The 17,997-nt window shown below is 37.6% G+C and overlaps 1 protein-coding gene across 1 annotated transcript in view; it reads right to left on the reverse strand.

Moving 5' to 3' along the window:
• Positions 1-16,965, reverse strand: part of znf804a (zinc finger protein 804A) — a 352,338-nt gene extending 335,373 nt beyond the window's left edge. Inside the window, exon 1 of the mRNA XM_072579053.1 lies at positions 16,561-16,965. Within this exon, the coding sequence (XP_072435154.1) occupies positions 16,561-16,671 (111 nt within the window). The 5' untranslated portion in view covers positions 16,672-16,965. The remainder of the gene's footprint in view (positions 1-16,560) is intronic.
• Between the last annotated feature and the right edge of the window lie 1,032 nt (positions 16,966-17,997).

Below are 17,997 nucleotides of genomic sequence, written 5' to 3' on the forward strand. Positions count from 1 at the left end.
GCCAACTAAAATGTGAATTTAGAACACTCACTATGACAATTGTAGTCTTTGAAACACACAAAATTCATACAAAATATTAGTCACAGGCAATATCAACAAAGCTGATCTCATGAATTGATGGATTTTTTTTTCTAACCTACGCCAGATGACCAGTAAATCAAAGCACTCTAGTGGAATTATTTTTTTCACTCCCACTGACATCTTATGCCTGACTTTATTTCTATAGGCATGACAGTCAAACAAACATTATCCTCCCTTCAAAAAGTATTAAGTTCTGCTTCATCTATTTGTAATTCACACTCGTGACTCCTTGTAACAGCCAAAATGGGATCTTATTGAACTCAGCGCTAAGTTCAAGTCGCACTGTGGAGTTCAGCTTTCCCTCTTGAAGGATTCATGTCTGCCCTCTTCTGTCAGCCAAGAAAAATAAGAACTGCCACATCTAGGTCCTGACCATCATTTTCAAAGGTCTCCAACATCAGCCTGAACCTGTGAATAGCTCAACCTTCATCTTGACCAAAGCTAACATCCCATGGGACTATTGACAGAAGTCTGAGAGTGTTCTTTTGTTATACTGACCAACTCTTTCCCACTGACCTATACCAGAGAAACAAAATATCTTTCAAGTATCATATTATCTATGTTCCACAAAGCAAGTTTAAATGGACTCCTACGCTTCCCTATACTGTTACAACAATTACACCTCAAAAGCACTTGATTAGCTGTGAAGTACGTGGAGTGTCCTGAGATCATGAAAGACACTTTCTATTTAAATGTAATACTGCTATTTTTAAATCATTGGATCTTATTTTGTTAAAATTATGAGATTTACATTATCAATTAAACTGAAACTTAAAAGATCCGGAGAGGTTTTCTTTCTTTGAACGTCACTACTACATCTGAGATTTTAAGCTATTTGTGAATAAAAATTAGAAAACTAGAGGATTACATAATAGCTGATGAGAAAAGAAATACTATGAATATTAATTATACTAGACTTAATGACATATGGATGAGCTGAACAATGAGACACAAACCTCTGGATGTAATCCCAACATTTCAGAGAAACAACAATACAGATATAAATAGATATAATTCACAAACTAATCTGCTCATTTCATTGTCCTAATACTATTTTAGTTTGAGATTATGTTTGGCATGGACTGGTTGGACCGAAGGGTCTGTTTCTATGCTGTATGACTTTTTTTAAAAAACTGAGCTTTGGTTGTTTATTTTTGTTCATTAATTTGAGCTTCAACATTTTCTCATCAATGCCTCATACATTGAGGATGGGTTTTGGTGCTTATGTAAAAATATTTTTAAAATGTAGCTACTGTTGACTAAATTAAATGATGAACATGTGTTACTTAAGATTATTAACACATAATTTAGTGTAGAGGGATTTAGTTTAATCCACATTTAGAAAAAGATTATGCAACAACTTGTAAATGCTGCCTTATCCATGAAACACATTTCTAACTTTCTGGCTAAGGCAGCCTTAAAGGGATTGTTCCATTGAATTTAAAGTGATTTGTATTCCATTGTTATGTCTAGTTACTTGTTTTAAAGTGCTTATGGTTATAATGGGTTTTTACAAACAATGTTCAACAATTTTATTCTTTATGCCGTGAATGTCTTAGCTGCTAGTTATCTTCTTTCTGAACAAGTAAGCCTATGGTTCAACTCCCACACTATGACTTAGTAACTGGGGAAGGAACATTGTCATGACTGAAAGCTGGTTATTAATCAGCCTAGAAAATTCTAACTCCACTATTCACCAGTGGAGATACATGTGTAAAAGTCTGAACAGATACTATTCAGTCCATAGCTCTTCTCATTCACGTAAGTTGGTGACATGAGCATTTAATTACTTCAGATGGCAAAAATCCAACAATGGAAACAGCCATGAACTAATACAAATAATACATTTCAAGATTAATGTAATACTAAAAGAATTGTAAAACCTGAACTTTTACATCAAATTCAGTTGCATATTTGCATTGTGATGCAGTCAAACTCTTTAGATTAATAATATTTTAGCATTAGCTGATGGATAGTCATGAGTGTGTTGTTGTTTAAGAGTGTCTGGGTCGGATGGGTTAATACTGAGGAATTCCTTAAACACCATCCACTACAATGATGTTATAAGGTCTTGATAGGAGAACACTTTAGGATCACTAAAAAGAGGAAATCCTATTATCTGTGTTTTCCCCATTATTACAGAAACTATGTGTATCATATCTTAACGTGCATATAATTGCTATTGTGTAATAAACAACTTCTCATAAAAAGCCTCTTCTTGTTAGACTGACACGTAATTTTTCACACTGGACTAATCAGTGTTTAACCCTACCCTGAAAGATGATGGTGGTGGCAATTAAACCTTTCCGTGAGTTATAGTACAGAGAACTCCTATAATATGATGAGCCATGGTATAGACTGCTCATGGGTGGCAAGTAATGGCTCCAGTTAACTGGCCCCTAAAATCCTGGCTGTAGTGGAGTTTTAAAAGTCCTTCAGACAGAGATTTATGATGGATAAATAATGGATAGATAATCAGCAGCAGGTAGAGCGGAAACTCTTCACAACTTCCAATTCATAAACTCCACAAAAGAGAACCTTGTGGCAAGGCAGAATCGACAATCAATTGTAAAGGCATTTCAGACCTGGTCAGAGATGCACTGCAGTGGGAGAATATTTGAAATTTCCTGGAACTGTAAAATTAGTCAATTGAAGGGAATTACAGATTACATTGTGGACTGGTAGTGGAGGAGCAGTGCCAAGTTGGGGTTCAGCCATGAGCGAGCAAACAGAGAGTGGAGGCTCTGTCAATAAAATTATAATCCTCTACGGGCAAGGGGAAACTGTTAGATTAACAGCCTGAGAAAGCAAAATGTGAGGGAAGACTTTCAGCTCCTGATGTCCCATGTTGATTACTATTACTGTGTAGAATAATGGAAGGGATCTTCAATAGTGCTATCAAACAGCTCTTGCAACAGAATAATCTTATCACTTATGCTCAGTCTGAGCTCTGCCAGTGTCTCTAAGTTCCTGATCTCATTGCAGCCTTAGTTCAAACATTAACAAAAGAGCTAAACTCCAAAAGAGTGACTGCTCTTGACATCAAGACAACATTCAACCAAGCATGGAATTAACCCAAGGAAAACAGTAGTCAAAAGGGAATCAGGAAGAAGATTGGTCATAATCAAACAGCACAAAAGGAACACAGTTGTGGTTGTTGTTGGTCCAGCATCTCACGCCAAGGACGTTACTGTAGGAATCCCTTAGGGTAGTCCCCTGTGCTCAACTATCCTCAGCTGCTTTAATCAATGACATTCCTCAATCATAACTTCAGAAGTGAGAATATTTGTTGATGACTACACAATGATTTTTTTTAAAACCAATTACTGAAGCAGTGTCTGTTATACGCAGCAAAACCTGACAATTCAGGTTTGGACTGATGATTGGCAAGTAACATTCACGTCACATAAGTACCAGATAATGACCATTTTCAATAAGACAGAATCTAACCAACACCCCTTGAAGTCAAATGGCATTATCATCACTAAATCTCTACTAACAACTTTCTGACGATGGCCATTGACCAGAAACTGAACTGTATACTTTAGCTACAAGAGCAGGTCAGATGCTAGGAATTCTATGATGAATAACTCACTTCCTGAATCCCCAATGCCTGTCTACAATATACAAAGGCACAAGTAAGGAGTGGGAAGTAATACTCTCCAACTTGACAGCATACAGAGCAAAGCAGCCCGCTTGATTTGCAGCCCACCCACCATCTTCAAAATTCGATTCCTTCTCTATCAACAGATCGTGGAACCAGTATGCATTACAACATTCAACAATGCTCTTTCAACAGCAACATCCAAACTCAAGACTTCTATCAGTTAGAAGTACATGGCCATCAGATGCATAGGAACACCACATCTGTAAACCACACCAAACCACACACCATCCTGACATGGAGAAAGTGAGGACTGCAGATGCTGGAGATCAGAGTCGAGAGTGTGTTGCTGGAAAAGCACAGCAGGTCAGGCAGCATCCGAAGAGCAGGAGGGTTCTAGTGAAGGACTTAAGCCCAAAATGTGGATTCTCCTGCTCCTCAGATGCTGCCTGACCTGCTGCATTTTTCCAGCAACAGTCTCTCGACTACCATCCTGACATGGAATTACATGTCAATGAGTCAAAATCATGGAGCCCTCTTCCTTACAGTTTGGTGATGTCCATAAATCCTAAGGCAGCTCACGACCATCTTCATCAGTCCAAGTAAGGACAGGAAATAGATTCTAATAATCAATTCTTACATCTTATGAACAGATTTTAAATGTGCTGCTCATATCAAGCACTGCCACCATAACAAGCAAGAGCCATGAGCTAAAGCTACAAAAAAAAGAAAATTATCGGCAATATAAACAATGAGGTCATAAGCCCAGGAATGCCACAAAGCCAGAATTCAAACAATAAAGGAATATTTTAGAAACCTAAGCAGATAGTATCTAATGGAATAAGAAAATTAGGACAATGTCAGGGCCACAGAAGGACAGGAGATACATTACAAAACCACAGTGAAGACAGGAAGCATTTATTCAAACCACAAACAGCAGGAATCGCATAGAAAAAAACTATTAAAGGAATAGGATTCATCATGTAATAGGGTGAATAATGGGAGTCATTTATTGAAACAGTGATTAGAACAGAACTAAATTTATTGAAGCTGCAGGCAGTGGGATTCACTCAGTAAAGCTATTAAGGAAACAGGAATTGGTTGTTAAGACCATAATTAGCAGGAGTCATCCAGAGAAACCACAGAAACATCCATTTTATCTCCAAAAAGGCAGTAATCCTCCATTTTAATTGCAGAAGACAGCAATTCTTCATTTTGACTGCAGAAACATAGGGGAGAACCTGTTGGTACAGCATAGCAGCAGCACTCCTGCAAAATTAAATACCTTTAAAGTAAGGGGAATAAATAGTCATATCTGAAAGACAAAGGTTCAGAAATAGCTTTAGTTTACTTAGTTTCATAAATGGTTAAAAAAAAACATACAGCCAGACATCTTGGAGAAAACAATTCTTGAGACACAAAGCAGCTTCCAAATTACATACGAAGATCCATTCTATATACAATTAAGGGTATCATAAAGGCTGCTGTAGCTCACTAAGTTATATAAAGGTGTAACAAAAGCTTTTGCAGAAGAATTGAAACCCTTTCACCTTAAATAAATGAAATTATTGAAAGAGCAAGATTTTAGCTGTGACAGGTCATCTAAATATATGATCTCTTCACATTAGTTGAAAAATAGGAGAATAGTGATTCAGAGTCAAAATTCATCAGAGACAGAACTGTTGTTGGAATTGCTGATGATTCTTTGTCAAATTTATTGCAATGAAAAGAAGATTTGACTTAACAGAAAGCCATTCAATTAATGTATAAAACAGAAAACCTAATGCAACCTAGATCAATCTTAAGAGGGGAGAACATCCTTATCACAGGCAGTCAGTAGAATCCATTCAGTTCTTAAATCACATGAGAAATTAGCACAGAAAGTATAAAGACATCAGATATTAACCAACATTGTCAGGGCTTGCAGCATGGATATCTCACAGGCACAAGTAGTGTCCAGCTATTCAAGAAGAATACCTTATCCATAAAAGGACATGTAATTTTCAGGAAATCATAGAATCCTTACAGTGTGGAAGCAGGCTTTTTGACCCATTGAGTCCACACCGACCCTTTGAAGAACATCCCACACAGACCCACCCCCCCCCAACTCTATTCTTGTAACCCCACATTTCCCATGGCCAAGCCACCTAGCTAGCACATCATTGGACTGTAGGAGGAAACCCATGTAGACATATGGGGTGGAGGGGGAGAGAATGTGCAAACTCTAAACAAATGATTGCCCAAGGCTGGAACTGAACCCAGGTCCCTGGCATTGTAAGGCAGCAGTGATAAACACAGATGCTGAAGGAGGCAATAGACACAGAGCATAAAGAAATCAAATAGTTATTCAGAAAAAGAAATCCATAAGCTAAAATAAGCTACAGTAGAAAGGGAGCGAACCAACTGGATATTAAAAAAAATTGCTTGAAAGTAGGAGACAGAGGGTGGTGGTCGAGGGTTGTTTTTCAGACTGCAGGGCCTATGACTAGTGGTATGCCATAAGGATCGATACTGAGTCCACTGCTTTTCATCATTTATATAAATGATTTGGGTGTGAATATTGGAGGTATGGCTCATAAATTTGCAGATGACAACAAAATTGGTGATGCAGTGGACAACGGACCTTCATCAGATGGGCCAATGGACCAAGGAGTGGCAGATGGAGTTTAACTTCAATCAATGCGAGCTGCTATATTTTCGTAAGACAAACCAGAGCAAGATTTATATAGTATCTGGTAGGGCCCTGGGTAGTGTTACTGAACAAAGGGATCTAAGGGAGCAGGTGCATATTTCCCTGAAAGTGGAATGGCAGATAGACAGGATGGTGAAGAAGGGGTTTGGCACACTTACTTTTTGTTGGTCAGTGCCTGGAGTGTAGGAATTGTCATGTTGTGGCTGTGTAGGACATTAATAAGGTCAAGTTTAGAATACAGCATTCAGTTCTGGTCTCCTTGCTAGAGGAAGTTTGGTGTTAAACTAGAAAGAGTTCAGACAAGATTTACAAGGATGTTGCCAGGGTTTGGAGGATTTGAACTATAGGGAGAAGCTAAACAGGATGGGGCATTTTTCCATGGAAAGTTGGAGTCTGAGGGGTGACCTTATAAAAGGTATATAAAATGATGAGGAGCATGGACAGTGAATAACCAAAACCTTTTTCCAAGAATTAGGGAGTCCAAAACTAGACAGCATAGGCTTAAGGTTAGAGGGAAAAGATTTGAAAGGGACTTCAGGGGCAACATTTTACACACAGATTGGTGCATGTATGGGACGAGCTACCAGAAGAGGCAGATACAATTATAATATTTAAAAGGTATCTGGATGGGTACCTGAATAGGAATGGTTTAGAGGGGTATGGCTCAAATACTGGCAAATGGGACTGGATCAGTTTAGGAGGAGTTGGACCAAAGGGTCGTTTTCAATGCCGTATGACTCTGGCTCTATAAAAGCCAAAGGTATTCTTAAGAGAAAAGAAGACCTAGCCTTTTTGCAGGGAGACATTTATGTCAATTGCAGTTTCACTAATTTCAAGTTTGATACAGGAGCAAGTATCACTGTATAGTATAAAATGGTTGAAGAAACATTCCCTACAGCCAGTGTAATTAGAATATCCAGGAGCCTTTAAGATTAAAACTATGCTCCAAGCAACTCTCTGGCATAAAGGGTTCCAGATAGAAGAGAACTTACACATATTTGACTATGTAACATTCTCATACTTGAGACGAAATGTGTCATATAGATCTCACAGCAAAAGGTAAGAAGCTCTTTTGTACAGGGTTGCCTTAAATTATTTAATAGATTAGGATAACTCAACCCTGAATACAGCATTACACTAAATAAATATAATTGATCATCATGTCTCTACACACCAGGAAGTTTCTGCAGCCTTTACTGAAACAAGTTGAGAAACAATTTGAAGAGATGACTAGGATGCGTAACATTTCCCTTGAAATAAAACCACTGATTAATGCTTGGGGATTTATTTGTATCTCAACCCAACGTGTCCAGCCAAATTTGTGTTGAGCTCACACAACTCAATGGTAGGAGAAATCCACCCTATGTCTACAGTTAATTAGAATTTAGCCAAGTTATCCAAAAGTAGAGTTTGCATGAAATTCAATGCAAACAGTAAATTCTGATGGGTACGATTGGGTGAACAGTTAGTATTCCTTATCACATTAATAACTCCATTGGGAGGTTTTGCTTCAATTGACTGGCTTTCAAAATGGTCTTGACCCAGGGAATTTTCATTGAACTTTGTCCAATGTTTTACAAAAAGTCTTCAAGGTATCATGTGTCCGAAGGATGACATACTGCAACATGCAAAAATAGTCCAGGAGCATGATCAGAGAGTGCAAGGCATTTTAAACAGCTTGCTGCCAGAAGTCTAAATCACAGAATCCCTACAGTGTAGGAACAGGCCATTGGGCCCATTGGGTCTATACCGACCCCCAGCAGAACATCCCACCTAGAGATCCCCCGCTTCCCCTTCATCCTGCATTTTCCACCTTGCCTGCATATCCCTGGACACTATGGGCATTTTAGCATGCATCATCCCTTAGATTGCAGTTAATAAAAAAGAACCTCAAGGATGATAATGCCTGAATTACTACTTCAAGTCATGGAGGTGTACAGCATAGAAACAGATCCTTCGGTCCAACTAGTCTATGCCGACCAGATATCCCAACCTAATCTAGTCCCATTTGCCATTACTTGGCTCATAACACTCTAAACCCTTCCTATTCATGTACTCATCCAGAAGCCTTTGAAATTTTGTAATTGTACCAGCCTCCACCACTTTCTCTGGCAGCACATTCCATACACATACCACTCTCTGCAAAAAAAAACAACAACAAAAAAAAATTCACCCCTTAGGTCCCTTTTTCCCCTCTCACCCTAAACCTATGCCCTCTAGTTCTGGACTCCCCACCCCAGGGAAAAGACTTTGCCTATTTATCCTATCCATGCCCCTCATTATTTTATAAACCTCTATAGGGTCACCGCTCAGCCTCCGCCACTCCAGGGTAAACAACCCCAGCCTATTCAGCCTCTCTCTATAACTCAAATCCTCCAACCCTGCCAACATCCTTGGAAGTCTTTTCTGAACCCTTTCAAGTTTCACAACATCCTTCTGATAGGAGGAAGACCAGAATTGCATGCAATATTCCAAAAGTGGCCTAACCAACATCCTGTACAGATGCAACATGATCTCCTATACTCAATGTTCTGACCAATAAAGGAAAGCATACCAAACACCTTCTTCACTATCCTATCTACCTGCGACTCCACTTTCAAGGAACTATGAACCTGCACTCCAAGGTCTCTTTGTTCAGCAACACTCCCTAACTGAATAACATACAAACTGGTAAAGAGCTTTGTAGATTAAAAAATTACATGCATGGCTCAAAAAAAATGGCATGGAAAGAAAATGTTTCAATCCATTGGGCACTGGCATCAGCACCCAAGAAAGATGGAGGTGGTCAGTTGAGATAGCCTCTACTGCAATTAAGTTGGGATGAATGGCCTGGCAATTAGCATATCCAAGAGAATGGAAAGAGCTTTAAACTAAAAAGTGAATTATCAGATAAAAGGGAATTTATAAATCAAAAGGGAAATCTCAAAACAATACTATGTGTGACGATATGATTAACGATATGCAAAGTTGGACAGGAAGAAATAGAGCTTACCAGTAATATTTTATATAGGTGAATAAAATTCTTGTAATGAGTAGCAGTAAAAAAGAAAATTAAATTATTTTTATTTAAATGCACAAAGTTTTGTGAACACATAGGTAAACTAGGTGCACAAATAGAAATATATGGGATTGATATAATCACTATTGTAGAGACAGGTGCTGTTGTGAGATCTGAAGGGCTGAAGTGAGGTGACCACTGCCAAGGATGAACAGAAGAGAACAATTTCATCAACTAAACAGCATGGGTGGAAATGATTGAGAGAGTCAAAAGCAGGAGAACTCCCCCTCCAAACGGAAGCCTAAACATAAGCCAGGACCTCAAAAGAGCAGGAAATGTGGAACATGATACTTTCAGATGTCAAACCCACACTTTCAATTTTCCAGCATTTTCAAAGGTAGCACTCCTCACATCAACATTTTGTAGCATTCCACTCACTCTGTTCCCTCTCCCAGCACCTTACATCTCCATCTTAGCAGCCACTCACAGTGACCTTGTGCCTACTACCTTCTCATTGCTATGCCTCACTCAACAGCCATCAAAATTACTCACACTTCTGAGCTTTCTCTCCTTGCAAGAGACAGCACATCATTTTGTGAGGATCAGAGACACACTGTGGATGGGGGTGCTGGGATGGCAGTTGCCCTCCAATGACAGGCACCCTTGATGGCATTGGCAGTATGTACTCACAGTAAAGTAAGGTGTGTGATTTATACATTTCAATATCATTTAATTTTGAGTCCAGATTTTTGCATCTTGAATGAGAGACATATGGGTTTTCTATGTGTTTGAAGGGGTTAAGTTTTAGCTCGTAAGTATTTCTGCAGCCATTTCTTTCAAATAAAAAAAGTAACAGGGATAGTTTTAGAGAATTTTTTTTGTTTGCTTTGCTTACATTAGGAGAATCTATAAACAATGTGAACAGTGTAATACATTGAGCTGTCAGAGAGAAGATTCTGGAATTTTTGGGGGGCACGGGGAAGATCATAACTTAACAAAAAGTTTTTGGGTTTCAACAGGACAGTTCTGCAGGGTTCTTGGCTGAAGCTGGATGTGTAAAGCAGGGAGAAGGAGAAAAAGCAAGAAAGGGAGACAACAGTTTAGAATGGTTTAATATAGGTTACTTATGTGTAAGGAATTTAGTATAAGTTCCATACCAGAAATGCTTGCTTAAATTCAACAGGTTTATTATTTGAATAATCAATATTCAGCAAGTGCATTGCCTGGTATGGGTCTTAGCCACACACACCGATCAGGAAGGTTCCTAAGATTTGATGCCTAACTTTAATGAATGGACTAATATCCGTCAGATAGTCAAAATGTTAACTTGTTTTTGGTGTTTGGACTAATGAGGCGTGTATGATTATTATCAGAAGATCATTACTAGATGTGTAAGTAGATGTAATTGGACACAATTACAATGGGCATAGTAGTGCAATAATATTTACATCTAAAGCTCACACATTCAGAAAGTTCATCCATGTGAAAGGGCCAGTAGGTTTTCAACTGAAGTATGAGTTGGCGCTAAGCGATGGAGTTAACATAGGTTTCTTTTCTCTCTGTAGGAGTGTAACCTTTGAAAGCCTCCTCTTTTCTGGCTTTAAGGATCTATCATAAAAATTAACTTCAGCTCTTCTAAAGAAGTTGCCAGGGTTGGAGGGTTTGAGCTATAGGAAGAGGCTGAATATGCTGGGGCTGTTTACCCTGGAGCATCAGAGGCTGAGGGGTGACCCTATAGAGTAAAAAACTCATGAGCGGCATGGATAGGGTAAATCAACAAGGTCTTTTCATTGGGGCGGGGGAGTCTAGAACTAGAGGACAAAGGTTTAGCATGAGAGGGAAAGAAATTTAAAAGGGACCTAGGGGGCAACTTTTTCACAAAGAGGGTGATGCATGTATGGAATCAGCTGCCAGAGGAAGTGGAAGAGGCTGGTACAATTACAGTATTTAAAAGGTATCTGGATGGGTACATGAATAGGAGGGATTTAGAGGGATATGGACCAAGTGCTGGAAAATGGGACTAAATTAGGTTGGGATATCTGGTCAGCATGGATGGGTTAGACCGAAGGTTTTGTTTCCATGCTGTACATCTCCATTATTCTATGACTCTAAAACGTTGAAGGGATGTTCGAAGCTGAGAAAGTACCAGCTCAGTTATATGATGTATTTTAATTTATTTTGTGTCATAACTTCCACTTTATTCATAAATCAAATCTGCAACACTGTGTGCATTTGTATCAAAGTGACACCGCCTCATTAAAGCCAAAAGCTAAACAAAATATGAACCAGCTAGTTAAATTCCAGTCTGAATTGTCCAGGAAGAATATCAGTTAGGATCATCTGCTGTGGGATGCTAAGCATTTTGAGATGCTGATGCTCAGAGATGTCAAGAGAGCTGCTCCTCTGCCTGTGGACTGTGAATTTACTGGCTGCGAAGCAATGAAAGCACTCTCTGAAAGAAGAAGTTCTTTATAAAGCAGTTCTCAATGGCCGTAGCTGGAACTCATCAGTGTAACTGATCAAAGTATTCCTAGTTTGTTAGGTTCACTGATGAATCTCTGCTGTCCACTTGTCTTAATGACTCTGGCATGTCACCACCAACAGATTGGGAAACAGGTTCCATGGCAGATAAAACAGGATTTACGACCATAGCTTCTCACATGTAGCTTCTTAACAACCTCAACTGATTTTAATTACTTAAAAAAGGATCCCAGGTTCCAAGATCCCTGCATGCTTAAGTGTGCTCATTGCCCTTAAGTTTTAATGTTCTTATGTCAATGGTCAGTCAAACTGAAAGATAGTGTAAGTCAAGTTTTCAAATTGAAGATAATTTAACCACTTTGAAGGTTCACTTAGTATTAATGACCTTAATTTTCATAAAAGCATTGTTGGAAGTAATTATCCAAAATATTTTGATAAATTTAATCATTATGGATTCAAATAAATCAGAAAACAAGTGAGCAACATTTCTAGCAATTTAGGTCTAGTAATTTAGACCCTTAGGTTTAAAACATATTGAATTTTTTCTGAATCTAAACAAAACACAATATTGTTGCGCAAGATTATGACATTACCAGTGAGTGTAAGAAGGATTAGCTAAACAATATTGATTAAAACATTCTTATATTACTATTTTAGGACATATTCTTAAGTCATGCCAAATTGGATGCCTTCTTAACTGTTACAAAAGTTCCTGATGTCTCAAAAGGAACCAAATTGCTGAATGCAGTTAGACAAATAATTTAGTACAGAAGAATTATAGGTATTAGTATCAATCTTTCCCCTTCTGTTTTCCTTTAGTTCATTTTTACCCAGTTTCTGAAATCTTGAGTAGTCCTCAAATAGAAAGGTCGTAACAATTTACTATAACCAATATTAACACCAATCGTTTGGCAAGATGAGTTGGCCAATATTATATGTTCCCTCCTTTCAGTATAATGAGATTCTTTGTCTATGTGATGCGCCACCTAGCAATTCAAAGTAAAACTTAGGAAATTCATTCAAGTGTCACAAATTATTGTGAATGGCCCAAATCTAGAATGTTCTATCTTCGAGCTGAAAATAGTCCTCTCAAATAGTTCAACTAATGAACCATACACCAATGCTTTGTTTTGTTTTTATAGGAAATACATTTTGCAGATTCTCTTTTGAGATATTACACTCAATCAAACAATTCTTTGAATAAATGCTATTTGTAAATTGTTGAAGCATGCCAAACATTCCTGCAGTAATCATTACGAGGAATGTTAGCCGAGAGTGCTCTGTTCAGTCGAAATAGAATTCTATGTGCTTTACTGCGGCACGTAAAAAATATAATTTATCAGCCTGTATTTTCCAGTGTTTTTAAAATGTTCTGTATGGTCACAAGAAACATCTCATCTTGCTGTCTGCTGCCACAGCCTGGTTGCTTTTCAAAGTGCCAGCTCTGTTTTTCAATCATGGACCCCTTTCTCTGTTCATTTTTAATAACAAAAATCACAGTATGGGTGCATTATGTAAATGTTAATTTTTTTTCATTTGCCAACACATACAAGTAAATAATTAACTGGTATTAAATTTAATCTTTTCCATATAATCCATGCCTCTAACCTCTTTGATCTGATGAAGCTGATACAAATCTTTTGTGTATTGTCAAAACGACATTAGCACAGAACCTTCCTTATGCCATGTATCTTATCCGGATTGCTCTCCCAATACAATACTTTGGCATTATATAAGAGTCTAGGTGTGAATACATCCAGTCATTGTAGAAATGTCTAATATTCAAGTTGTGAATGGAAACCTCATAATAACACAACGCATGTATAACACAAAACTGGCTGAAAGGCTAATTCCATTCAGCCTCTGTATCTCCTTGGTTTACCATGAAGTTAATGGTGGAAATTAAAAATTCTTTGAGCATAGGAAAGGAATTAATTATTTGGCCATTCAAATCTGCGCCACCATTCAATCAGATTGTTTCTAATTTGTACTTCAATCCTATTTTCCCAACTTTGTCTCATACCCCTTCACATGCTTTCTGAGCAACTCTTGAGCAATTCTAGTTTTCAAAAATGCAATTGATCCAGCAAAATAAGCTTTTGGGCAACACATTCCATTGTTCCACTAAGCTTTATGTAAAAGCAGGATTTCCAAATTATGCTCTTAAGTAGTTTGGCTGAAATTTTAAGATTATGCCCCATTATTCTACTGCACCTCATCTGACAAAACAACATCTCCGTATTTATCCTATCACAGTTTTGTATTGTTTTAATCAGTTAGATTGCCCTTTAGTTGTGTAAACCCAAGTGAATAAAAACATAGATGAATTATCCTCACAATTTCAATGCTTTAAAGAATTCAAGTGAGTCTGCTACTCCCTATCATGTGATGTGATACCCAAAACTGAAGGCAGTTCTCTGGGTGAAGCATCACTGGAGGACACCTCCCTTCCCTTTGTATTCCAATCCCCTTGAGATAAAGGCAATGTTTCATTTCCTTGTTTGTCATCTTCTAGTTGAAACAGATTTGAAGATTACAGAAGCTAATGTATCATTTCAGGGTATTTTTCAATATCTTGGTTCTTACCTAAGGTAATTTATTGCCTTTTATTTTTAGAATGCGCATTTGTAATATTTTATATTCATTTTTGGCAATTTTTACTATTTAAAATGTTTATGCATAATCAGGATTTCTATCAGGATAACTTTTTGGGCAAGATCTTCTGGTGTTCAAACTGTTCATATTTACATTTGATACATTCAATTTGCTACATCAAGGAAGCAAATCTGTATCCTTTTAAATTTATAGCTTTGTTCAACTCAAAGACATTCTTGCACATAAGGAAGACAGCCAGCCCATTGGATCACTCTGTATAGAAAGCCTGAATGAAGTCAATCAGTCTCATTTCTCTGTTCTATCCCTGCGGTCTTGCAAGTTTATTTCCAAAGTATCGATTCAATTCAGTTTTCAAAACATTCATTGTTCTGCTTTCACCAGCCTCATAAGCAGAAAGTTCCAGGAATACACAAAATATCGCATTTGATTACCAAATTTTTAAATTATAGCATGTCTTGATCAACTAGTCATTATTAATCATGTTACTGACCCACCATTACTGCAAGTTTAGAAAATATTCACACATTCTGTTTCTCAACATGTTCCGCACTCCAAACTATTTACTTTCTGGTATGTTTTCAGAACTTGTACATCAGAGCTATAGGGTTACACAATATGTATGCAAATTAAAGAACTAAAACAATGCAGTACAATCGCATTGTTTTTACATTTGCATTTTCTTTGTTATTCCTCTGGCTGTTACATTAATGATATCAGTCTGAAGTGTTAATGAAACTTCTGATACAATTGGTAGCCATGAATAACATACTTAGCAGCTGCTGTGCAGAGTGAGGAACTCAATTTATATGCCCCTAAATAGCTTATCAATTTAATATCCATCAGTATTATCTTTAATTAAATGCTACTCTTGCAGAAAATCATTTGAAAACTTTATGGAAGTTTTGCTCTGTTTGTTCTTGCAGTTGCCATGCTGACAAAGAACTAAAACTGCTAGTTTTGATGTTAGCATGACTTCACCATTTTTCAGGATTCCTAAGCTTTAAGTAAATACCCTACTAGGAAAGATTATCAGTGAAAAATCAGTCCAATTTCCCACTAAATTCATGTTTAAGTTTGGAACAATATTGGTTGATCCAGACACAGTTAATTGAACTTGAAAGCTAGCTTTTTAATTTGTTAATTTGATGAAACATTGTCAAAGTAAAGACCAGCAGTCTTAAGATGCTTTCATGTATAACTTTATAAATCTCCCAAACAAATAGTGTGCTTGTGTACACGCTAGTATATAATATTCCACAGACTGAACTGACCAACCCTGGTACTGTGATATATAGGAGTCAAATTCTTCCTTAAAGCTGTTTCTAAGAGAATGCTATCAGATTTCCCCGATGATTATTCCTTGTTCAAGAGATCACCCAGAAGCCTTTTACTTTCACCTCTCATTCCTTTGCAGCTCATCCAGTAATTAGGATGAAATGAATTTAGAACAGGCAGGACCGGAGCAGATGAGGCGGTGTGGCAACTTGCACTCATTTCATACTGCTCTTGACAGGCAGCCTACTAAGGTAACAAATTGGAGGATTAAAGAAAGAGTTGAGATGAAAATAGCGAGGAATCTGAGTATTAATTATTTGTGGTTGCTAGTTATTTAACAATAAAATCACAAATCGTTAAACACAAGTCTGCCATGAAATTGTTAGACTCCTGCAATCTTGACAGGTGGTCTGAGGTAATTTGGCGAACTCGGAAAGCACTAAAGTAAACAGCAATTCAACTAAAGAATATAAATAATAGAAAGACATGTAATTACATTTTGCTGCATATTACTAGCATTCTTAAGCAACCCTGCATATTTGATTGCAGCAACCTATTGATATCTTAAGTCGTAGCAAGTAATCAATGTGTACGTCATCTTTTTATTACTTCATTAACCCAAAATGTACTGAGGAAAATTATAGATAAAGAACAATGCTATTGTTTAAATTTCATCCGGCACACAGAAACATGTACGTCAGTGTTATCATATATGTCCCTGAATTTTATTTTACCCACTATATAAGCAAGTAAAAGTTGAAACTATCAGCAATCAATTAACTTTCTGCAATAAGCTTAAAATAAGTTAAATACCAGTGTCTTGTTTCCATTCTTGCAGAGAGGTCCCCGAAAAACTCCCTTGATATTTCTGAAATGGCCATTGCTAAGGTGTGTGGAGCTGATGACAATATAGTAACACGCCATATGATGCTGTAGCTCCCATGCACACAGTGCATACAGTTCAAGTGGACTGCAAACGAGAAGCCTCCTGATGATCTGAGCTGGGAACACACAGTACTCAATGAATGCCGCTCCTCTTTTCTCTTGTTTCACACTCGTACATCAGCATAAGCAAATGAGGTATTAGCTAGTCAGCTCTTCCGTCTGCTGCTGATTCGTCCTGCTTAAAACAGTGTGTCCAATCTCTTTGCATCTCTGCTGCACGAATGTGAGTTCCGAACCTCAGTCTCTCACAGGCATAACATTATACATCATAAAGAGCTGCTGGTCCATTGCACTGGGCCAATGGCAGAAAGCCACTAGCCTAATACTGAAAGCTGTCTGAGAAGTACATATGTCACATGCTGCTTCTACACATTACTGACTCAGCCTCACAGAGCCCTGCACATGGCAAGTCTCGTCCAACCAGCAGACAGCTGCAACAGCATTCATAAGAATGATTGGGAAATCAGTGCAGTGAAAATAGTTTCACATAGATCAAGGTGAGAACATTTCTGAAGCATCATTTGACAGCTGCCAACATATGGCAAAGCTCACTTGACAACCCTTTAGTAGTTCATTGTTTACTGTACGTCACTCTATTTGGTGATTTATTTATAATATTATTTTTCACATCAGAATCACATTAATACATTCAGATCTGACAAATCAGTATAATAATAAGGGGAGGACTGTTAAGTTTGGAGTCTCACAGGAGGAATAGCAAATCATAATTTCTGTTACTAAATATTCTGCTCTTTGGGCAAAGTCTAATAGAATTATCTCATTTACCATAACAAGGACCACTAGAGAGCAACCACTGCAAACATTGTTTCCCCAACTGACACTCACAGTAGAAGTGTGCTGCTACTGTTTGCACAATGAACTATGCTTGATCATAGTTCTCATTCTTACCGTTGCATAGTTGTGCTTTATTTTCCTCGCATTCAAAGCACAAGCCATTGTCTTCATAAAATCTGATTTTTTATTATAAACGGCTTATGTATTGCTTCTGATTAAACATGAATTCTTCATGCAATTTGGCTGATGTGTCTGAAATATCCTGGAAGTAAGTCTATGAATTGCAAAAAGAGCTAGCCATATGGGTCTTGTATTGAATTCATTTCTGGTGGCAGCCTCTAACAGCAGTTTTTTTTCGCTTAGTTATCAGTTGTGTGAAATGTGGGGATTTCAATCAACATGATCTAATCCATCTGTTAGATTTTGTATAGCGCACAATATTTTGTATAATTTAAGAAGAAATATTCAACATGTCTGAAGTAAAAGTTTAGCAATATTATTAACACCTAC

The sequence above is a fragment of the Chiloscyllium punctatum genome, chromosome 10, assembly GCF_047496795.1.
Source record: "Chiloscyllium punctatum isolate Juve2018m chromosome 10, sChiPun1.3, whole genome shotgun sequence".
Lineage (NCBI taxonomy): Eukaryota > Metazoa > Chordata > Chondrichthyes > Orectolobiformes > Hemiscylliidae > Chiloscyllium > Chiloscyllium punctatum.